General features: G+C 48.0%; 2 protein-coding genes across 3 annotated transcripts in view; one reads left to right on the forward strand and one right to left on the reverse strand.

Annotated features, from left to right (window-relative positions):
* The window catches only part of FIRRM (FIGNL1 interacting regulator of recombination and mitosis), a 127,740-nt gene extending 122,766 nt beyond the window's left edge, over positions 1–4,974 (reverse strand). Inside the window, exon 1 of one of the 2 annotated variants that reach the window (XM_083156664.1) lies at positions 4,464–4,974. In XM_083156664.1, coding sequence (XP_083012790.1) covers positions 4,464–4,541 — 78 coding nt within the window. In that variant the 5' untranslated portion in view covers positions 4,542–4,974. The remainder of the gene's footprint in view (positions 1–4,463) is intronic. The other variant, XM_083156663.1, reaches the window with a different exon arrangement.
* LOC146026204 (14 kDa phosphohistidine phosphatase-like) overlaps positions 4,415–24,444 on the forward strand; it is a 29,305-nt gene continuing 9,275 nt past the window's right edge. Inside the window, exons 1-3 of the mRNA XM_083156665.1 lie at positions 4,415–5,243; positions 5,445–5,458; positions 14,271–14,395. Of these exons, the coding sequence (XP_083012791.1) occupies positions 5,119–5,243; positions 5,445–5,458; positions 14,271–14,395 (264 nt within the window). The 5' untranslated portion in view covers positions 4,415–5,118. The remainder of the gene's footprint in view (positions 5,244–5,444; positions 5,459–14,270; positions 14,396–24,444) is intronic.

The raw sequence follows: 24,444 nt of genomic DNA on the forward strand, positions 1-24,444 counted from the left end.
AACTCTCTAGCCATTTAAAATGAAATAAAAGCGGACAGCATGAAATACACAAAAACATAAGTCTAAATTTAACAATGTTGGAAACTGATTAAGTGTATTCATAAACCCTTTGCTTTGTTTGCTCTATTTATTTTCATTTATTGCAAGAGAATGCATTTTGGTCAAAAGAGCATAACCAGCACATCTCTATCCTGAAAGAAAGTTAGAGAGATGCCTCTTCGAACAGTGGAAGATATGCTCTTTACAGAGGTAGTAACATTCTTGCTAACATGTTATTTTACTATTTCTACCTAAAGTTTAAAACCTTTTAATCCAACTAGATTACCTGTTTCTGCACTACTAATTGGTTATATTTTTGTTGCTGTCACTTTATACTATCAGTACAACTATGGGGTGAATTTAATGTTTCATTGCGAACATTTACGACAGTTGGAATCACAGCCAATCCGACATCAGGTTGACCGTAGGTGTTCCATGTTCCAACTAACAAAAACATTACAACAGTCGGAATATATGTGAATTGTCAAAATCCATGTGTATATGGTCAGAAAAACTGCTGCAGATTCGACAATCCAGCAGCCGTAATTTGACGACGCAGAATAGTCTTTCTAGAAAGTCAAATCTGACCAGCTTCAATGCGTTAAGTACAGCTCTCTCTCCTTTAGGTCCAGGTACCACCTGCGATTTGCCCTACTCTGTGTCACAAAGTATAGGCTGAGTTGCTCTCTGCTAACAGGACTGAGCATAAATAACACTGATGACATGGGCACTGAACACCTGATTTGGATGTAAATCTGATTTAAGTAAAAATACAATGTTGGGTGCACTGCACATGTCCTGCATGGTCACACGCAGGGCCCCAGAATCTGTACTGTATTGGAGGGGGTGTGGCTCTATATAGCTTTCTTAACCCCTTCCCGACATTGCCTTTTAAGGTAATTTTTTTTTTTTTTTCCTCCTTGTGTTCAAATAAGCGTAACTTTTTTAATTTTCCGGCTATATAGACACATGAGGGCTTTTTTTTTGCGGGACAAGTTGTACTTTCTAATGGTACCATTTACTATACCGTATAATATTCTGGGGAATCAGGAAATAATTCAATGTGGGGTAAAAAAAAAAAAAAACGCAATTCCACAATTTTGCGCTGGTTACGGTTTTTTTGGAGTTCATAGTTCGTTTAAAATGATGGGTTATCTTTATTCTATGGGTCGTTACGATTCCGGTAATACCAAACTTATATAGTTTTCGTTACATTTTACCACTAAAAAAAAAAATAGAAAATGTTACGGTTTTTCGAATTTGCGTCGCGTCGCCATGTTCTGCGGCTTATAACTTTTTTATTTTTCCACCTACGGACCTGGGTGAGGGCTCATTTTTTGCGGGCTGAAGTGTACTTTTTAATTAATACCATTATGGGATATGGGCGACTTTCTGATCTCTTTTAGCTATTTTTTTTTGGGTAGGCGATGCGACCAAAAAGCGTAGTTTTGGCGTTGGGGATTATTTTCCGTTTACGCCTTTAACCGTGCGGGATAACTAATGTTATATTTTAATAGATCGGACTTTTAGGAACGCGGCGATACCAAATATGTTTATTTTTTTTATTATTTATTTATTTTTATTTGGGAAATGGGGAAAGGGGGGTGATTTGAACTTTTAATATTTTATTATTTTTTTTTTATTTTTAAACTTTATTTTTTTTTTTTTTTTACTTTTACTACAAGGCCCCCTAGTGTACTTGACCACTAGGGGGCGCGATCGCCTGTACTAGGTTCAGCCATAGAGCTCTATGGCTGAACGTAGTGATTTTTTGCACTTCCTATTACATCCTGCCTGAGGCAGGATGTAATAGGTATGAATACACGGACAGCACAGGGGTCTACATTAGACCCCTGGCTACCATGGCAACCGATCGGCACCCTCCGATCGCGCTGCGGGGGGCCCCGATCGGCGCCGGAGGGGGGCGCCCCCCCCTCCGATCAGCTATTTAAGCACTGCGGGCGCTTTGCCCGCGGTGCTTAAAGGGTTAAACGGCCGCGATCGGCGAACTCGCCGCTCGTGGCCGTGAGAGCAGGGACATGGCTGTAATATACAGCCATTACCTGCTCTCTATCAAGCCAGCTCACTCCGTGAGCTGGCTTGATTCACCCCCAACCGACATATGACGTAAATGTACGTCATATGTCGGGAAGGGGTTAAAAACAGGAGGGTGTTGTCCCCATTTCTAGGCATACAGCGGTCAGGGTCTGCATCTTCCGATCATCCAGTCGTCTAAGATTCCCTGAGGTTACTCAGATTGCCAATGTTCATGCAAGTGACCGGATGCAGCATCCTCGGACACTGCACAGGTCACAGAAGCATACAAGGGGCATCTGTTTAAACAAAATGCCTCCTGCTGCTTCTGCATGATTTAGAAGTAGCATGTTACTGGAATCAGCCCCTAAATACATAATGATGCTTCAAGATGGCTAACCACTGCAGCAACAGAACAGATTATCAGGAAGAAGGTAAGAAGCGTTCTGTTTATTGAGGAGGCATTTTTATTTACAACTGTAGCTAGAAGTACAGGTTTAAACCAATCATTTTTATTTTCTCCACTGGTCTGTGGATCATGTGCTCAAGACATTGGCTCATGCATTAGTGGCTAATGCATGAGCCAATGGACTTGTAATTGAATATCTCTGGGGGGAGTGATGATGCCTGCAGTCTGCCAATGCCCACCCATTGCCCGAATTTCCTGGGTTTTCCCTTTCAATGAAAATGGTGTCTACCTGGGAAAACTTATGAATACAGTGCAGTGAAAACAGGGATCCATGAGTGGTAACCCGACAAAATCCTGGGTCAAAAATCTCGGGTTTGAACCAGGATTTTGGTGGAAAAGTGTTTTTTTTAAACACACACTGTAACATAGTAGCTAACTATCTGTATAACTTTCTCTCACCAAGGCTTAGTAAACAGATATATACACATAGAGAGTATTAAAATTATATATATAAACCTATTGGGATGCGGCTACGAACAGAGAAGGGATCGCAGCAGAATTGGTAATTCCTGCTGCAGTCCATCCTAGTGTACATACATTCAGGGGATACTTATGATTTTAAGCTAATCCCCAAAAGCAAGTGGTCCCCCTAGTCCGCTCATCTCATGGATGACTTCAGTGCTAGATGTCTTATCCCCACAATGTGATAGCATTCTGCACTATGCTCTCTGGCACTAATGTGCCGCTCATATTACGATTAATGAGCCTTAAGACACCGAAATCCCTTCCCTTGCAATAAAGGCCCCCATCCACTAGTGCAATATGGCCTGCTTTAATTCAATTGCAACGCTTTTCTGCAAAGGATTGCATGAAAACTGGCACATCGCAGGTGTTTTTCATGCGATTGCAATGCCAGGCACACTCCCATGCCCCTCACAGATCTCACTGGCTGCCACATATGTCACAGCCTATTAGGCCTACTAAGATTGCATGATATACATTGTATGCAAAAGGATCACATACAATGTATTTTAGTTTTTTTTTTTATATATAGCGCAGCATAATCCATTGCGCTTTACAATTGGAGACAACAGTGATTAAACAAACTGGGTAGATACAAACTGACATGGAGGTAGGAGGGCCCTGGTCACAAGCGTATCCTAAGCGATCCTGTCCCCCGGGAGCCACCACCAGGTGACATTGCGGGGTATCGCATGTGATACTTCGCATTAGTGGATAGGGGCCTTAATATGGATGGCCATCGGCACATCCCCCATCGATGACTTATAGCCATCGATGGTTCCGGCTTTGAAACATTCTACCCCCTACCATTGAGGTTGCCCCATGAGCAGAGCAACGGGACGGCTAGCCGCAGCAGCCCAGCCTGTATGTGCACAGAAATTTAGCCAGTTTAAGGTTCTTCTGCGCATGCGTGCACCTCCCAGCATGGCGGGCTGCCGGCAGCAAAACCACTGAATACAGTAACACTGCACACGAGCCCCCGACATTACTATTGTATACCAACCCATTTTCCATGGGACCATCCTGGCTTTTTGGGATGATCCCGCACCCAACCAGCAGTGTCCTGTGGAAATTGGGAGCCCCCATCAGCCTGAAGGGAATAGCCGCTGTGCGCATAGTGTCTAATCAGCTGAGCAGAAGGTGAAAACCGGCCAGACTTCACCTTCATTTGCATAGTCCAAGCCCCATTGAGAGGTATGCCATGGAAAGCCATCCATCAATGGCACAAAACTACTCTCGACTATCAATGCCCAAAACATCGAGCACTAGGTCCCAACCATCGATGTTTGGGGGACATCGATAGTCGATGGCCATCCCGCCTTAAATTCACACGCTTCCTCGGTACCACCACAAACAGCAAGCGCCATATCCTCGCATTTGGAAGTGACAGCCGCAACATAGACTCTGCAGCGTGTACTATCCCGAACAGTGCGCTTTGAAGTGTATAAAAAGAGGATATGAGGATCTCGGGCAGCTCTCCACGGCACGTGTCTCCGCTCCAACCGCTCATTTCTCCCATCTCTGCTGCCTGCGACATCCCAGGCAGTGGGATATTACTAGACCGGACCGGACGCAGCAATCTTGACTACGGAGTGTCGGTTCCGTTACCACCCACCGCGCTGCTTGTTGTATATCTGTCGAGCATACAGCGGAACATAGCTCGTGATCATTTAAATAAGTGGCGCCAAAACCCCATAAGCCTCAGCGACAAAACTAAACCGAGTCAGGAAGATGACATATGACAGGCTGCAGTGCACGCTGCTTCCTCTCTCTCTTTGCGTGGTGTGGCTCCAGAGGGCACAACCCCAGTATCCCCAAGTCATGGGTCTTTATGCACGCCACTGATAGAGACACACACGGCGCACAGCTGTTGACGCTGCATGCGTAAAGGCGCTACATACACAGACGCTAAACCTAACCGTGACGTTTCGCTCACAGTCTGAGTGTATGTATATACAGCGTCTGCGCCGAGAAAGGGGCGGCCACCGTTCTAGTTCATCCCCGTTTTAGGAAAATATCTGACTGTCACCACGTGACTGCCAGTGACCACGCCAGGCTATCCCTCCCTGCTGGCCGTGTACACATCACAACAACAGCTGGTGGTGCATGCTATCATGTCGGACATAGACTCTGTGCCTGAAGTGCTGATAGATCCCGAGGGCTCGTTTAAATACATCTTGGTCAGGCTGAGCACAGGGGCTTCTGAAGCTTACCGACATATTGTGAGAGGAACTCAGGGGTGAATTTATGAAGCTTAGAGAAGTGTTATCTATCCCCATAAAGAACGTTATGAGCAAGGTGATAATGGTTCAGCCAATCAGCTACAATATGTAAATTGACAGGTAAGAGCTGATTGGCTGAACCATTATCACCTTGCTCATAACGTTCTTTATGGGGATAGATAACACTTCTCCAAGCTTCATAAATTCACCCCTAAGAGCGCTGAGTACCACAGTAAGTGGGACCTGCACGCTGCAGTGCAGACTGGAGCGAGTCACCTAATTTGTTAGTGCGGCAGAACAAGTGGGAGGGATCCTGCATACTCTACCTCTATCTCCACAGCAGCATGTGCTGAGCTGTGGCGAGAGGCTGTCCTCTTTCACTGATACCCCTTTCAGACAGAAAAGTCTGAAAATCCCGGAAAATACACGGCATTTCAAATGCCGTGTCATTTTGCCGGGTGCAGCCTGGCCCCCCTTCACACAGAAGAACAAATTACCGGGTTGAAAATTTCTACCCGGTAATTTGCTGAATAACACGGGTATTTCTTCTGTGTGAAAGGGTCAACAAAGGTCATAAATCCTGTGTCCTCGACCCTGGTCAATTCCAAGGTCGGAGACATGGGATTTATGACATGGGTGTGCCCTTTCACACAGAAAAAGGACCCGTGTATTTAATGAAATTCCCGGGTGGAACTGCTTCACCCGGGTATTTCATTTTCTGTGTGAAAGGGGTATGACTGTGTCCGGCTCCCTGCAGAGTGGGACTGGACCCCTTCATCAAACCCGGGCCCGGGTAAAAAGTACCTGCCCCCCCCTTCCTCCTCTCACACTGGGCAGGGGTTCCAAACCTGTTTTGCTCTGGGACCCTGTCAAACAAAAATTATTACAGGATCCCAGCGAGTTGTAGCAGAATGGTCACATGCACGTGTGGTCAGAACATACACAGCAGCATTGTGGAGGCACAAAATTATGCAAGGCGTCTGAAGTAATAGACAATTTAACTTATTTTTTAGACTACTTGGATCACTGACCGACATTAGCCTGACCGCAACGTGGAGTCACAACCCCATGCGGAGATGCAATATACAAGGCAAAAATGGTATAGGATAAGACCCCTATTTGGCGCTCTGCAGCCCCTAGTGCGTACTATCCCTTGGTTGTCATCCAACAACCACAAACAATAACAAGGAATACAAAAGAAATCCCATCTTTTGTATTCCCATGCGGAGATGGTCAAGACCCAAAGTTTGAGGGTGGCATATGGGTGACCGCAGCGTGGCAGACAGTGGAGTTAATGGAGTGAGGTTAATCAGGAGAGGGGAATGTGGCTCCTCCAGCCACTTTGTCACCGCATTGACAGCAACTTTCTCTTTCAATGGTCCTGGTGACACAGCTCAACATTGGGATGTAGGAGGGTCCGTAGGAGCCAGGCACCTATCCTAAAGCTTTTGGAGGGTAGGCTCCTCCCTTCTGCATCCCAGACTCCTCAGTTCGTGTTAGGTGCCCACTGGAGTGGGTGCTATTCTAAAGGGCTGCCGGAGCAGCCGAAGGATTAGAGTTAGTTAGGGTTTTTATTATTGTATTAACTTTTACACTAGCTAGGTAGGCACTGTGTGAGGATTCTCACTGAATCCTCACACTGACAGCGCAGCAGGAGCTGACAGAAGCGCGTCCTGTCAGCTCACTGTGCACAGGGGAGACGCTGTCTGGCCTCCCTGTGCAGCGCTTACAGCTTCTTTTAAGAAGCTGCCTGGGCTCCGGAGCGCTCTGAAACCGGCTTCACGCTAGGTGGGGATCATGGGGGACAGGCGCTCCGTGATGGCGGCGGCCATTTTCTGCGGAGCTTACACACTGAGCTCCTATATGAGAGGACAGCAGTGTGTTACAGGCATGTTCCAAGTGGTCCCCAGCTGAGGGGGAGATACTGGAACTAGGAGATCCTGCAATGGGAGCGGCTGTCTGGGGGTGGTTGGCGCCAAGAGTCACGGACCCCGCAGCAGCAGGGACTTGGTCTCTTCCCTCACTCTGTTTTGGCGCCATTCGGAACGCTTGCAGCGGAGCTGAGCTGGCTGACAGATCCTGACAGAGTGTTTGGATTTCCTGGGCATCATTTTCCCCACATCTGAAACCATCAGACAGATAAGTGACTGAGTACATTGGCTCTGTATGAAACGCCTGTACAGTGAATGCACTGTGACTGTTTTACTTTACATCATGTCTGAGCAACAGTCTGTGGTTTTGGGGGAGGGAGCCCTTAATGCATTGAGCGCTTGCAGTGTTTGTAGACTGAATTTTGTCCCTGAGCAGATGGCCAAGGGGGGCTTGTGTATTACTTGCGCTGCTGTGAGACCCATGGGGAGTGAACTCCAGAGGGTAGAGCAATTGGAGCCTGCGTGGGCCAGTGCCCTGGGCAGGTCTGTGAATGCTTTAGTGCAATTGCTGGACAGACAGAGTGATGTCTTGGTAGATTCCCAGAGACCTATGTCATCATCTCAGCAGTCCTCTGGCTCCTTGCCTCTGACCCAGGCAGATCCTGGCTTCCTTCAGGTCATGCAGGATACTGCTAAGGGGATTAGCAGGTTTAGTGAATTGCTAGACAAAATGGATGTTGATGCTGTGGGGACCCCTAAAAGGTCTTATTCAGTGCCATTGCTTGTTGCTGAAGATGAGGGAGAGTATGCAGACATTCCCTGGGAGCAGGGTGATGATTCTGAGGATTCCTCGGCCGCAGGGGTGGAGGATTTGATTACTGCTGTAAGACAGGCTTTGAATTTGTCTGTGGAGGATAAAACTCCTGTAAAAGGTGTGTTTAAACTGCAGCGTAAGGAAGCTGTTACCTTCCCTGCAGATGAAGGTTTACAGGATTTATTGGAAGGGGCTTGGAAAACGCCCGATAAAAGGCTGCAGATGCCAAAGAGATTTTTAAGTCTATACCCCATGCCTGAGGCTCATGCAGACCTCTGGGAGAAAGTTCCAGTGGTAGATGCTTCTGTGGCACGATTGTCAAAAGCCACTGTGCTACCAGTTCAGGTGGGGGCAGCCTTTAAGGACCCCGTAGATAAGAAGCTGGAGGGTAACCTCAAGGCAATTTTTGAAGGGGTGGGCTGCACACTACGCCCTCTTATAGCTTCAGCCTGGGTCTCTTAGGCCAGGATTGTGTGGGCCAATGACTTGTGCACTATTTTACATGCTGATCCTTGTGTGTTGTTACTTGCGGAGAAGCTTAAAGCAGCTGCAGAGTATGTGCTTGAGGCTGAGGAGGAAGCTCTCAAAATGGCTGCCAGAGTTTCCACAGTGTCCGTCAATGCCAGGAGAGTACTCTGGCTTAAAGCTTGGGAGGCGGATACCGAGTCTAAGAAGGACTTAGAGGCATTAGCTTTTAAAGGAAAGCTGTTGTTTGGTTCAGAACTGGAAGAGATTATTAAGCAAGCCATGGGAGGCAAAAGTACCTTCCTGCCGGCTCCTGCAGCCAAGCAGACATCAAGGTTTTCTGCTTTTAGGCCGTCCTTTCGGCCCTCCCCTAGAGGAGGTGCGTCCTTTCGAGGACAGTCCTTTAGGGGAAAGTTTTAGTCCTCCAGGGGCAAGGCCCCAAAGTCTAAATTCGGTTCCTTTCATAAGAAACCAAGTACCAAAGGAGAGGACAAGCCCTCCGCATGACTACCGGGGGATTTGCCCGGAGGTGGTCAAGGTGGGGGGCATCTGACACGGTTCAGGGGCGCGTGGGCATTGTTAGACCGCGATTCCTGGGTATTAGAAATTATATCCCAGGGTTACAAAATTCCCTTCAAAGGTCTTCCTCCGAGAAGATTCATTCCTACACCACTACCAAAGGAGGCTCGGCTCCGTGCAGCTCTCTTAGGAGCGGCTCACTCTCTTTTGGAGAAAGGTGTGGTGGTCCCGATCCCCAGAGCGGAGTGGAAAAAAGGCCTTTCAGACCGATCCTAAATTTAAAGTCATTAAATATCCATCTGTGGGTAGACCATTTCAAAATGGAGTCTCTGCGGTCTGTGCTCCTAAGCCTGGACCAGGGAGAATTTTTGGCGTCCATGGATGTCCAGGACGCATACCTTCATGTACCTATCCATCCAGAACATCAGGCTCTATTGAGGTTTGCGATAGGAGACCTGCATTTGCAATTCCAGGCATTGCCCTTCGGTCTGGCTACAGCGCCAAGGGTATTCACCAAGATAATGTCAGTAATGGCGGCGGTGCTTCGACTGAGGGGAATTACTGTGATTCCGTATTTGGACGACCTGCTGTTCAAAGCAGAGTCGGAGGAAAAGTTAAAGAGTCACTTGGCAGAAGCCATCGGGTTTTTGCAGGCTCACGGTTGGCTTTTAAATTTACAAAAGTCTCAGTTGGTGCCGTCACAGAGACTCCAGTTCCTGGGAGTTGTTCTGGATACCCATCTACATCGGGTATTCCTACCAGAGGCAAAAGCCAGGGACCTGGCTGCCTTGGTCCAAGAGATCCTCGGGTCACAGAGCACATCAGTTTGGAGGTGTCTCAAGCTGCTGGGGAAGATGGTGGCGTCTTTCGAGACGTTACAGTTCGCCAGGTTCCACTCTCGAGTGTTCCAGTGGAACATCCTGACATCCTGGTCGGGGAATACTCAGACCATGAAGTCAGAACACATAGTGTTGTCTACAGAAACTCGGTCTTCCCTGAAATGGTGGATGGAGGTGGATTCCCTTCAGTGGGGTCGGTCTCTGCAGTCCTGGAGCTGGCTGGTAGTCACTACCGACGCCAGTCTCAGGGGCTGGGGGGCATTAGTCTTGGACCTGCGTCTGCATGGCTTATGGACCTCGGAGGAGTCTGCCTTGCCGATCAATATCCTGGAACTGAGGGCTGTGTGGAAGGATTCAGGCCGACAACACCACAGCTGTGGCGTACCTGAATCACCAGGGAGGCACACGCAGCAAGCTGGCTATGTGGGAGGTGTCCCGGATTTTCTTGTGGGCGGAACAGAATGTTCCAGCGTTGTCAGCGATATTCATCCCAGGGGTGGAGAATATAGAGGCCGACTTCCGGAGCAGGGAGGAGCTGCTGGAAGGAGAATGGAGCCTGAACCCACAAGTATTTCTTCAGATTACATTGAAATGGGGAACTCCGGATGTGGACCTGATGGCATCAAGGTTCAATCATCAGGTGCCCAGGTTCTATGCCAGGACGAGAGATCCACTAGCCGAAGCAGTGGATGCTATGACCATCCCCTGGGAGTGGAATCTACTTTATGTCTTTCCGCCGGTTCCAATGCTGGCAAGAGTATTGAAAAAGATCCAGGCCCAGGCAATTCCGGTGATTTTAGTGGCCCCAGATTGGCCAAGGAGGTCCTGGTACTCGAGGTTTCAGAGATTGTCTGTGGACTCGTGGCGTCTACCTCAGAGGTCAGACCTTCTAAACCAAGGACCGTTCAACCATCTGGATTCAGCTCGGCTAAATTTGACGGCTTGGCTGTTGAAACTGACATCTTGAAGAACAAAGGGTTCTCAGAGGCTGTGGTTAACACCATGATAAAAGCTAGAAAGTCAGTGTCTTCTGCAAATTATTATAGGGTCTGGAAGACCTATATTAGGTGGTGTGAAAGGCAGAAGTCACACACATCGCGATTTAGATTGGCTAAATTGCTGGAGTTTTTGCAGGATGGCTTCTCATCTGGGTTAAGCCTTCAGTCACTCAAAGTGCAGATCTCGGCCTTGTCAATTTATTTCCAAAGAAGGATAGCATTGTTACCGGAGGTACAGACCTTCCTGCAGGGGGTTTCTCGATTGAAACCTCCCTACAAGCAACCAGTAGCTCCATGGGATTTATCTCTGGTTCTGGAGTGTCTTCAAAAGGCACCTTTTGAGCCGTTAAGGTCGGCTGACCTTAAATTCCTTACATGGAAGCTGGTATTTTTGTTGGCGGTTGCGTCAGAAAAAAGAGTATCGGAGTTGGGAGCATTGTCCTGCAAGTCTCCCTTCCTTATATTTCATGATGATAGCTTCGGACAGTACCCCAATTTTTACCAAAAGTAGTCTCTGCTTTTCATCTAAATCAGGAGATAGTTCTGCCTGTGTTTCAACCCCCAGAGGGTTCAAGGAAAAGGGACAAATTGAGGAATTTGGATGTGGTGCGCGCCTTGCGCATTTATGTGGACGGAGTAAAGTGTGTCAGGAAGACTGATACTTTGTTGGTTTTGTATGATGTACACAAGATTGGTTGGCCTGCTTCTAAGCAGACCATTGCTAGGTGGTTGCGTTCTGTAATTGCTTTTGCATATACTAAAGTTGGTAGGCCTGTACCGGCCAGGATTAATGCGCATACCACCAGGTCAGTCGCCAGCTCTTGGGCGGTTCGACATGGGGCCACAACTGAGCAGGTTTGCAGGGCTGCCACTTGGTCATCTGTTCACACTTTTGCCAAATTCTATAGGTTCCATGAGTTCGCGTCGGAGGACGCATCATTCGGGCGAGCAGTGATGACAGCTGCAGACCTGAGCGTACCCACCCAAAGGACCGGCTCTGGAACGTCCCAATGTTGAGCTGTGTCACCAGGACCATTGAAAGAGAAAAAGGGATTTTTGTAAGAACTTACCGTTCGAATCCCTTTCTCTGATATGGTCCTGGTGACACAGCGATCCCTCCCTTACGCTCAGTAAGTATGCCAGGTTCATGATGTTTCATGTTATATATGGTTAAAAGTTATTTTGAAATTGTGCATATAATATGTGCAGGCGTTTGTACTGAGTTAATGTATTCCAGTGGCTTTGAAAGATTGAACTGAGGAGTCTGGGATGCAGAAGGGAGGAGCCTACCCTCCAAAAGCTTTAGGATAGGTGCCTGGCTCCTACGGACCCTTCTACATCCCAATGTTGAGCTGTGTCACCAGGACCATATCAGAGAAAGGGATTCGAACGGTAAGTTCTTACAAAAATCCGTTTTTATCTGCTGTCAGTGGTTTTGTCCATTTGAGAAGGAATTTGCCTTTGTGAGTGAACCAGAATAAGGGCCCAAGTAAAGCTGAGTACACATTAGCTGACAGTGGCAATGATGCAATATCACTAATGATTTCCCTTGGACTCCTGGACAAACGATATAATGCATACGCATTAAATTATTTGAAAAACCATACAATCAACAGTACTCTTTACCTAGAAGGGCACCCACGATTTTGATCGTGGGCATCGTAAGGGGAAAAAAATTGCGTCGGTCGCATCTCATGCGACCAAAAAATCGCATGCGATGCGGCCGACGCGATGACCGCGATTTCCCATAGGGAACAATGTTAAATGTCCCAATTGACCCGATTTCCCATAGGGAACAATGTTAAATGTCCCAATTGACCCGATTTTTCCATAGGGAACAATGTTAAATGGCCCACAGAGGCCAAATAGGCACCCTGAAGTGTGAAATGGCCCCCCCAATTGTTAACGCCACACCACGATCAACGTGAACCCGAAGCGTGGCGAGCGCAGCGGTACGCGTCCTACGACCTTTTCATACCCCCACTATCCACGTCAGCGTGGAGTTGAGAATAGAAAGTGTGGCGAGCGCAGCGAGCCACCGAGCCCGAAGCGTGGCGAGCGCACGTGGACAGCTGTGAAGCCCACGAGGGGACGCGGATACCTGTGAAGGTATCCGCGTCCCCTCGTGGGGCTCGCGCTCGCCACGCTTCGGGCTCGGTGGCTCGCTGCGCTCGCCACACTTTCTATTCTCAACTCCACGCCGAAGTGGATAGTGGGGGTATGAAAAGGTCGTAGGACGCGTACCGCTGCGCTCGCCACGCTTCGGGTTCACGTTGATCGTGGGGTGGCGTTAACAATTGTGGGGGCCATTTCACACTTTAGGGTGCCTATTTGGCCTCTGTGGGCCATTTAACATTGTTTCCTATGGAAAAATCGGGTCAATTGAGGCATTGAACAGGAAAATCGGGTCAATTGAGACATTTAACATTGTTCCCTATGGGAAATCGCGTCGGTCGCATCGCACCCGATTTTTAAGTGCATTCAATGCCCGCGATGGGCGCCCTTCTAGGTAAAGAGTACTCATTTTTTTATTTGAATTTATAAAACAAATGTGAGCGACCCTGGCATTTTTGGTGGATATCTTGAGCATCTCTCAGAGATTTTGGCAATCAGAGGGTTAAAAGTGGATCATTAAATCACAATAATAATAATAATAATAATAATAATGTTTTTTTATCTGTGTAGTAAAATTCTAAATAAATACATGGTCAGTTGTATGTAAAGTTAAAAGGTACTTATGTAGTATCTGGGCTGCCGATTTCTAAATCGGGTCGGATCGGGAGATCGCATCGCATCGCATGCGACCATGCGATGCGATGCGATGCGATGACCCGATTTTTCCATAGGAATCAATGTTAAAATGGACTGAGTCCATTTTAACATGGAATTCAATGGGAAAAATGGGTCCTTTTCATACCCCTACTATCCAAGTGGGCATGGAGTTGGATATAAACCTGTGGCGAGCGTAGCGAGCCACCGAGCCCGAAGCGTGGCGAGCGAAGCGAGCCCCGCGAGGGGACGAATACCGTCCCCTCGCGGGGCTCGCTTCGCTCGCCACGCTTCGGGCTCGGTGGCTCGCTACGCTCGCCACAGGTTTATATCCAACTCCATGCCCACTTGGATAGTAGGGGTATGAAAAGGACCCATTTTTCCATAGGAATCATTTTAACATTGATTCCTATGGAAAAATCGGGTCATCGCATCCGATATCGGATGCGATGCGATGCGATGCGATGCGATATCGCATCGCATCGCATCTGATTGTATGCCTTAACTTAAGGCATACAATCAAAAAATCGGCAGCCCAGATACTACATAAGTACCTGTTAAAATATTGATACTTTGTTTAATGATATGAGCTTTATACTGTACTTCAACAGAATTGGCTATATTCTGTGTATTTTATTGATTTATGCTAGTAATCCATGAACAATTTATAGTAGCAATTCATTTTATAATGCTTCTAACCTTTTATGACCTTGTTCAAATACTTTGCAGTTATTTGAATGCATTTTTACCTTTTTTTTTCAATCAATAGATCACATATTTGAAAAACTAAATCCTGAAATGCAAGCATTGGGCTTACAGTGTAAATGCCTGGGAGGAGGAAAGATAGAGCACAACAGCAAAGACAAGAAACTAAGAGTATTTGGTGAATCTACTGTACGTATGTTTTGTTCAGAGCAGTTATGGATTATTTTGTTTTAGATGTCTAAATTAAGAGGGTTTTTTTTTTAATGTTAATGTATATTACTTGCCTTGTATTACTATTTGTGTTGTATTTTTTTTACATTAACTAAAAAAAAAAAGAATATTCAATACATACTTGCCTACTTTTGAAAACTAGTTTCAGGGAGATTTAGCTGCTAGTACAACGCGCTATGCCGTTGAGAGGGTGTGCCATGCTCCGCCCGGAGGGCGTGTCCAACTCCTCCTATGGGTGTACGATACAGAGAAGACGACAGAGAAAGAAAGAGAGAGAATGAATGTGTAAGAGACAGAGGGGGGTGGGGGGGGGGATTGTGTGAGAGACACAGAGGTGGCAGAGAAAGAGAGGGAATTTGCATTAGAGGGAGAGAGTGTGAGAGATGAAAAGAGAGAGCCCGTGAGTGAGACAGACAGAGAGAGAGAGAGAGACAGTGCACCATTATATTACATTACACCCCCACCCTGTTAGAGCTAGTACACGCACCACTATATTACACTACATCCACGGTAGTTGCTAAATCCAAGTGGGCTAAAGGACCTTTATCGCCTGGGGGGGGGGGGCTCCACTATCCACACTACCTCTGGTTAACTTTAGTAACCAGGTGGCGTGCAAAGTCACTGCGCCGAAGCGTGGCGAGCAAAGCAAGTCCACAAGGGTCCATTTGGGTCCCTTCTCTGGACCTTACTCCTCCCCCTCTCCTCCCCTGTCACATCACAGGTCTTTTAGCCCACTTGGTTTTAGACCAAAACCTACATCCACCCCATAATACAGGCAGTACATGCACGATTACATTACAGTCCCCCACCCCATAATACATCCAGTCCACCATTATATTACATTATGTGCACATCAGCTCCCCCCTTCCCTTATTACAGACAGTACACACACTTCACTGTATTACATTACACACAGCCCCCTTTCCCCCATTAAATACTCACTACTGGCAGTGTTGATGCTCCTTCCAGGGAGGCAGACACCTGGCAGTGTGGTGGAGGAGGCAGCTGACCACAGGCAGAGGAATACGGAGAGCTGGCCTGATGCACGGACTGAGCCTGCTGCTCTGTGTGTGGTGGGCGGGGCCAGCCTCCGGGAAGCAGAGCTGCCAGCTCTGGTCTCTGCTCCTCACTCACATACATACAGTGATTTCCTCTCAGTGCCGCACAGCAGCTCGGCCAGCGCGGTGGCCGGCTGCAATGTTGTCGCTGCCCACCACTATTTCAGGACATGCGCATTGCGACGCCCGGATTTTAATAGAGGTGTCCCGAAAACCGGGAGGATACAGGGGGTTTGCGGGGGAGCGGGAGGCTCCGGTGAAAGTCGGGAGCCTCCCGCTGAATGCGGGAGGGTAGGCAAGTATGATTCAATATAATAGGCAAATATTGTCAATTTATCAGAATTCTTCTTTCCTGCTCTATATTTGTAGCACTAATATTGCTAACTTGTTGGGAAGATCAAAATAAGAACACTACAATTACTAGTTTAAAAATTCAAACACAGGGCCTGATGTACACAGTGTGGGTTGGTGCTGTACTTTGGATGCAGCAGATCTGAGTATTTATGTTAATGCAGAAGGTGGTGTATTTATTAAAAAGTCACCCACTGTCATTTTCTTCAGATCCGCTGTAGCATTGGATCCCCTGCATGAAAATCATCAGATAACTAAGTAACTGTCCTATAATGTTGCATATTATGCTACTGTGGCCAGTGAAATTGCTTCTAAGGCCCGTCGCCCCTTAAAAAACAAGGGCAACAGACCACTGTTTTGTCCAATGTTTTACCTCCACACACATTCGAATGACATCTGCAGCCACATTGCATCCAAAATTACTGAGTCAGATCTGCATATGCAGTGTAGATCCAAAATCATCAGTTTTGCATAAATATCACCACAATTTACATTACTGAACTCCTAATTGTAAATCATCTTAGCATTAAAAGGGCCACATATAGAAATGCTATACTGCCCTGGTAATCTAAACCAATTCCTCTTTCTGTGATAATTGTATGTTCTCCTTGTATCGTATGAGATTCCTCATGCTATGACAGGTTGCTCCCACAGTTCAAACGCAAACTTGTATAGTCAGTACCTGTCAGGAATGGACCCTAATACCGTATATTTGTGTGTATGGCAAGTACTTTAGACTGTAAGCTTTACATGTATTGGGCAGTATTCAATGAGCATTTCTCTTACATTCTTATGGGATACAGGGAATTCGTTCATAACGATTGGGTCCTCCCCTCTGCTCCCCTCCCTCTAGTCAGTTAAGAAAATGTGCCTCAGGAGAAGCACATGTCAGGAAGAACTCCAGAGAGATTTTCTTCTGTTTAATTTCTTTTATTATTTTGGGACTGCTGTTTTGGACTCAACAGCAGTCCTGCGTCGTGGGAGACTGGGGGAAGGGTTCAGCTGCAGGCCACTTCATGGTTCCGAGCTGTCCCTGCCACAGACCACTGTCCTGCGTGGGTGATGTTACCGCGGGCATGGCGCTGCAGCGTGCACACCCCTGGCATGCCGCACATCCCTAGTCCAGTCTGAAGACGTCATGTGGTGAGTACTACCGTGGGGTCCCCGGGTGACTGTGCGGCAAGATGGCGGCGGCGGTATCGCGCTATGCGAATGTGCCACGCATGGTCTCCATACTTGTTCTCACTAATACCGTACAGAAATGTGCACCGCATTCACTCGGGAAATATGGGCGTCTTATGGGCGTCATTCGGAACTACACAGGGGCGTAGTTTCAAAGTGGGCTAAACTGGGCGTAAACATGGGCGTACACGAGGGAGTGCACTCATTCTGGTAGGCGTGCATTCGGACAGCACACCGAATGCACGCAAACCAAAAGGCTAGAAATATGCGGTGTCCATAAGCAAGTATTTCTTTGCGGACACCACTCGGTCATGCGCTAGGCAATCGGAACGCCCAATCACTACGGGCGCACCTCAACCAATGTCAGCTGAACACAATACAATCCACTCCTTTACTCATTACTCATTAATTACACGCTTGTCAGTGATACAATTGGAACCATTGCAGCTTAAATGGACCATTACTAAACACACAAATATATGCTGCAGTTTTGACACACATTTACACTGCAACCAATGGACATGTCACAAACCGCAGATCTCACCATCGGAAACATCGGTCATTACCCTCTCGATGGTCTGTGTTACGTGAGAGGCCTGTCATCCGCAGGGCTTCTGATATCTGGCGTGATGTCCCCAGTGTCCCCGCGGGCCGTTGCCATGGTTCCCTGCAGAGTGCACGCCGTTCCCGGGCAGCATGGGTGCCGCCATGACACTCACAGTCAGCTGATCCCCCAGACCAATCCCCGCTGTCCATCCGCTTCACCTCTGACCCGCACACCTGTACCTGAATCACGGTGTGTGCTCCACTCCCCAGTATTGATTGGTGCTGCAGCAGGCAGCCAATCACAGACAAGCAAGGGGGATAAATCCGGCCTGCGGCCTTCCTTCCTTGTCTTGAACAATTGCTTACCTGCTCTCAGTATTCTCCTGTGACAGAGAAGTTCCCAAGACTCCGAGATCTCCAGGCTCCCCTGTGTCTCACTCCAGCGTTACCTGCACCTGCGATACTTACCTGGTTCTATTCATCTCCAGAAGACTCCTGCCTTTTCCACCTCTGCAGTCGAGTAACCGGTGCCTCGCCATTACCACCATTGGCTTCCAAGCCTTCAGCGACATTCTCCATCTTGTCCTGAACTACCGACAGGCTCCGTCGACTCCAGCGTCGACATTCCTCTGCTGTGTACTATAGAGACTTACCATCCACGTCCTATTGCTCCAGCATATACTTGAGCCACCCACCAGCCGTCGGCACCACTGTCAACCCCATTGGTCGACATCCCGTGCAATCCTCTGCAGTCCCCAGATTGCATCTTCTTCGTTATAACCTCAAGTATCATCACCCTTGCCTGCGTCCAGAGGACCAGGGCAGGGGGCCGCGACCTGCCTGTCAGACGCAGCTAAGTCCAAAGTTCCTTGCGGGGCTCCCTGGTGAATACCGCTGGCAGGTTAGACTCCGCGCCCCTGTTCCTGGTCTCCGCCAACTCTCTGGTTCGCTGTGCCCTGATCTCCCCATGTATGTCCTACATTAAACCTTCTGCCTTTGGCTCTCCAGCGCCCTCCACTGGTCCACCACGGTCACAGCCGGGAACACAAAAACCGCCTGCGCTGACAGGACAGAACTTACTATCACTAATATAAATATACATGTCACTTCTACATTTACCAATTAAACCACACATTTGGGGATCAAAATAAAAATTAATTACAATAACTTCAAACTGAAAATGGAAAAAGCATGTTTTTTGACACATGCAACAAATTAAAAAGGTACCATACCAGGAATGTACAAAAATAAAACAAAATAAAATTTTTTATTTTTGACATACATAGCCACATCAGAATCATTAGGAACACATCAGGTGGCTTCACAACAAAAGTATAGCACCAACACTTCAAGTACAGCAGACAGTAATGGTAGCCGAAAGAGGGCAACAGGGGAACCAAACAAGACATTCGAACCGAGGGCAAATGTGGGTACCCTCTGCACGGGATTGGACACAGGAAGCTGACACACACAGCTAAATAAAAGACAAAGAAAAGGTAGCGCTTGGACCAATGAGGATTACAATAAAAATATTATCATTTATTGGTGCACATAATTAAACACATTAAAAATTGAAAACTTAAAAACAAAATCAAAGTTCACTGCCCACAAAAAGCCACTACTGTCAATAGGTTTTCCAGGGGGAGGGGAAACCAAAAAATGGGGATCCGCTCCTATTGTGCCGCCAGATGAAAGACCAGGGGACCAGTTGGTGAAAACAGGGGACCAGTTGGTGAAAGCGGGGGATATTTGCTTCCCTTATCCAGGTTATAATTTAGAAGAGGTATAGTTACCAGTGCAGTCCTTATATTGCGTAGCTTGGGAGATCTTTAATCCTTTTGTGGATAGCGTATCGGCTTTGTCTTCCCTTGATGCTGGAATTTGAAAAAGGACCAAATGTAGCACTGTGGAAAGGTAATTCGGTCCACTGGTGAGGGTGGCTGGTTGGATCCCAAACGAGTAAAGTGCAAGTGCGTGAAGTGGCAGTTAGGGGCAGGAAAGTAGAGCAGCTCCTGACGCGTTTCGCTGTCACACAGGGACAGCTTTTTCAAAGGTATAAAGCTGCTAGGCACTTAGGGGTTTATATACCCAGATTTAATTGGAAAGGCAGTGCACCTGTAGAATTAAGATGACCTCATTGGTTTATACAAGTTTAATAACAGTTTTTGGAGAGCAACAGAAGGCAAACGACTATACATAGACCTTAAAAAGTTTCATGCATAAACAAAAAGACAAGAATAAACGTTGTTTATTTAGAAAGTTCAAAGGATGAGACCACCTGATTGGATAGCAAAACAGACTTTCACCTCGTTTGCTTCCTGTTTGGGAAGGGTGGTGTCATGGTTACATGCAAATAATACAGAGTTAGCCAATGGTAGGGGCGACTGTGATGATTAACATTAGAGGGGGCGGTGTTGCCCAATAGCCGTGCTGTATAATCGCGCGGCGTGCGTTTCAAGTCTCTTTCCTGAAAGGGGAAGAGAGGTACACAAGGGTATAACGTGCGTCTCGAGCCTCGTTATGAGGCTCGAGACGCACGTTATACCCTTGTGTACCTCTCTTCCCCTTTCAGGAAAGAGACTTGAAACGCACGCCGCGCGATTATACAGCACGGCTATTGGGCAACACCGCCCCCTCTAATGTTAATCATCACAGTCGCCCCTACCATTGGCTAACTCTGTATTATTTGCATGTAACCATGACACCACCCTTCCCAAACAGGAAGCAAACGAGGTGAAAGTCTGTTTTGCTATCCAATCAGGTGGTCTCATCCTTTGAACTTTCTAAATAAACAACGTTTATTCTTGTCTTTTTGTTTATGCATGAAACTTTTTAAGGTCTATGTATAGTCGTTTGCCTTCTGTTGCTCTCCAAAAACTGTTATTAAACTTGTATAAACCAATGAGGTCATCTTAATTCTACAGGTGCACTGCCTTTCCAATTAAATCTGGGTATATAAACCCCTAAGTGCCTAGCAGCTTTATACCTTTGAAAAAGCTGTCCCTGTGTGACAGCGAAACGCGTCAGGAGCTGCTCTACTTTCCTGCCCCTAACTGCCACTTCACGCACTTGCACTTTACTCGTTTGGGATCCAACCAGCCACCCTCACCAGTGGACCGAATTACCTTTCCACAGTGCTACATTTGGTCCTTTTTCAAATTCCAGCATCAAGGGAAGACAAAGCCGATACGCTATCCACAAAAGGATTAAAGATCTCCCAAGCTACGCAATATAAGGACTGCACTGGTAACTATACCTCTTCTAAATTATAACCTGGATAAGGGAAGCAAATATCCCCCGCTTTCACCAACTGGTCCCCTGTTTTCACCAACTGGTCCCCTGGTCTTTCATCTGGCGGCACAATAGGAGCGGATCCCCATTTTTTGGTTTCCCCTCCCCCTGGAAAACCTATTGACAGTAGTGGCTTTTTGTGGGCAGTGAACTTTGATTTTGTTTTTAAGTTTTCAATTTTTAATGTGTTTAATTATGTGCACCAATAAATGATAATATTTTTATTGTAATCCTCATTGGTCCAAGCGCTACCTTTTCTTTGTCTTTTCTCTATAAATTTTTTTTGGGACCCACTCAGTCCCAGTGGTAGCAGCTTTACAAAGCATCCTCTGTCAGCGCTCATACAGCTACTTGGTAGCTTCTTGTCTGTCGTCTACACACAGCTAAATGAAAGATTTGGGAAGACATAAGGGTGGAGATTAATGCGGACACAAGTTTATTTTCGGGCACGTTTGGGCCTGGTAGGCTCCTTGCCACGTGCAGCAGCTCCTCGGCCACGGCCACGTTGGGATGGTGGAGCAGATGCTCGTGAAGGGGGGGATGGTGGTGGAAATGCACCAGAAACGGATGACAATAGGGCCCTATTGCTGGAAACTAGCTCTACCATAAGCTCACTATGGTGGAGGAGGAGGTCATTTTGGCGCAGGGCAGGGGCGGATTGGGGACTAAAAGTGGCCCTGGAAAATTTCTGAAAGTGGCCTCATGTGGGCGGCAACAAATCAAAAATAGGCGCTCTCATACATACATACATACACCTGGTCCCTGTAGTGTTGAGAGATTCCCAGACAGTGGCACGCCCCTAGGCCCGCCCCAGCCCCTTGACCTGCCCCAGCCCCTCCCCTTGACCCGCCCTATCATTTTTTTTAACCTTTGCTTCAATTCCATTCTTGATTTTGCACACTGTAATGCCAGTTACATGTTACATCACACACTGTAATGCCCATTACACTTTAAGCCACACACCGTGATGCCCGTTACATGTTACACCATATACCACAGTGACCATTACACGTTATGCCACACACCGTCATGCCCATTACACATTATGCCACACACCATTATGCCCATTACTCGTTATGATGCCAGGACTCAATTTTTTTCCAAAGGAGGGTGAACAAGTATAGTGCGCGCCGAAGGCGCGCGCCAAAAAAATTCAATGCAATGCCGATTACACGTCACACACCCATTAAATAGTATACAACATGCCGGGAGCAGTAATGAAGTAATGACCAGGATATAGCAGGTGACTGGGGAAGACGCAGATAGTGGGTCACTGGGGAAGCTGGGGTGACGAAAAAAGCAGGTGGCTGGGGAAGCTGGGGTGATGCAGATAGTGGGTCTTTGGGGAAGCTGGGGTGACGCAGATAGTGGGTGACTGGGGAAGCTGGGGTGGAGATAGCGGGTGACTGGGGAAGCTGGGGTGACGCAGATAGCGGGTGACTGCCTCGGGAAGCTGGGGTGACTGGAGAGGCTATGGTGACAGGGAGATAGCAGGGGACAGGGGAAGCTGGGGTGACAGGGAGATAGCAGGTATATTAGTATATATATGTATATCACCCCCCCTGCACCATCATCACCCCCCCTGCCAGTGGCGGATTACCCACGGGGCGACAGGGGCAGTCTCCCCGGGGCCCCCACACATTCTAGGGCCCCCACACCCACCACCCCACTGCTGCGGCGGTGGCGGGTGGGTGCCAGGCAGCGGGGCGGGCAGCGTGTCCCTGTGGTGGATGTGAGGTCCACAGCGGGGTCCCTAGTAGTTCCCATCCGCCCCTGAGACCCCGCTGCTGACCTCACATCCGCCGCAGGGGGGGGGGGGGGCGGCACAGGCACGTGATCACTAGTTGCAGGGCTTTAGTAAATTTAAAAATAGTGTAAAATCCCTGAAAATGGGTATTTTACCGCATTTCTGCCGTAGGGAGCATAGAGGGTGATGGAGAGGGTGAAAAACAGAAAGTGGTCAATGGGTCATAGTGGGTGAAAAGTAAGTCAGGGGGCAGGGCTGTCCGGGTGATGGGAGGAGAGTCTGCGGCTAAGAGGCGGCACCGGGGGGTACGGTCTGGGCTGACTCGGTCACATCACCCCGGGATCCGGCAGCCCAGGCAGACAGGGGGTCCCTCCAGGGTATGGGAAGTCGCCGGCGGGGTGACTCCAGTGCATGGGAAGTAACCGGACTGTCCGGTTGCCCTAGGTCCCTGCCGCTCTCATACATACATACATATATACATACATACACCCTGCCGCTCTCATTCATACATACACCCTGCCGCTCTCATTCATACATACATACACACACCCTGCCGCTCTCATACATACATATGCCCTGCCACTCTCATACATTCATACACCCTGCCGCTCTCATACATTCATACACCCTGCCGCTCTCATACATACATACAAGCTGTCACTCTCATTCATACATACACCCTGCCGCTCTCATACATAGATACACCCTGCCGCTCTCATACATACATACATACACCCTGCCGCTCTCATTCATACATACATACATCCTGCCGCTCTCATACATACATACACCCTGCCGCTCTCATACATACTGTACATACACCCTGCCGTTCTCATTCATACATACATACACCCTGCCGCTCTCATACATACATACGGCCTGCCGCTCTCATACATACATACACCCTGCCTCTCTCATACATTCATACACCCTGCCGCTCTCATACATTCATAAACCCTGCCGCTCTCATACATACATACACCCTGCCGCTCTCATACATACATACATACACCCTGCCGCTCTCATACATACATACACCCTGCCGCTCTCATACATACATACACCCTGCCGCTCCCCCCCCCCCCTTCCCCAGGTGGTGACTTCAATCAGCCACTGCTCCGGAGTGGGCCTCAGTTTGCAGAAAGGCCTCATTACCTCCATGCTTATGGCACTGCTGCTGCTTCTTCCAATGGGGCACTGCTTCCCAATCCTGCATGGTCCCAGCTCCATAGTCTCACTTATCTGTTTGGCGCGTCCGTGGATTTGCTGCAGGGGCGACAGTGGCACCTTCATAGTGCACATAGGAACCTGCGTGTGACAGAAGGAGCAGGTTGCCCTCATTTGCTGATTTGCGGGGCCCCCGAAACGGCCAGAGCCAGGGCCCGGCCCAAACAACTGAAAATGGAACTGGGGTCTGCTTCTACTGGATGCAGCCCCGCCTCCGCCTGCCCGCTGTTTTCTCTCCAACAGCGCTGCGGTCCACTGCCCCGCCTCCTTGAGTCCTCTCCAAGACCATGTTGTATAAAATAAAATCCATGTATAAAAAAAATGTCACAGGTCATCGCCAATCAACGGCCCCCACACTGCACCCAGTGCCCCCTGCTGCTAGATGTGGCCCCCCATCCTCCCGCCCGCTATTCTCCAAGTCCCGGAGAACAGCGGGCGGGAGGAGGCGGTGCCACATACAGTAGCAGGTGCGGTGTGGGGGCCATTGATTGGCGACGACCGGTGACATTTTTTTTATACATGGATTTTATTTTATACAACATGGTCCTGGATACATTATACACAGGCCCCCATCAACCAAATTACACACAGGACATTATACACAG

This window comes from Crinia signifera, chromosome 8 (genome assembly GCF_055691185.1).
Source record: "Crinia signifera chromosome 8, ASM5569118v1, whole genome shotgun sequence".
Taxonomy (NCBI): Eukaryota; Metazoa; Chordata; class Amphibia; order Anura; family Myobatrachidae; genus Crinia; species Crinia signifera.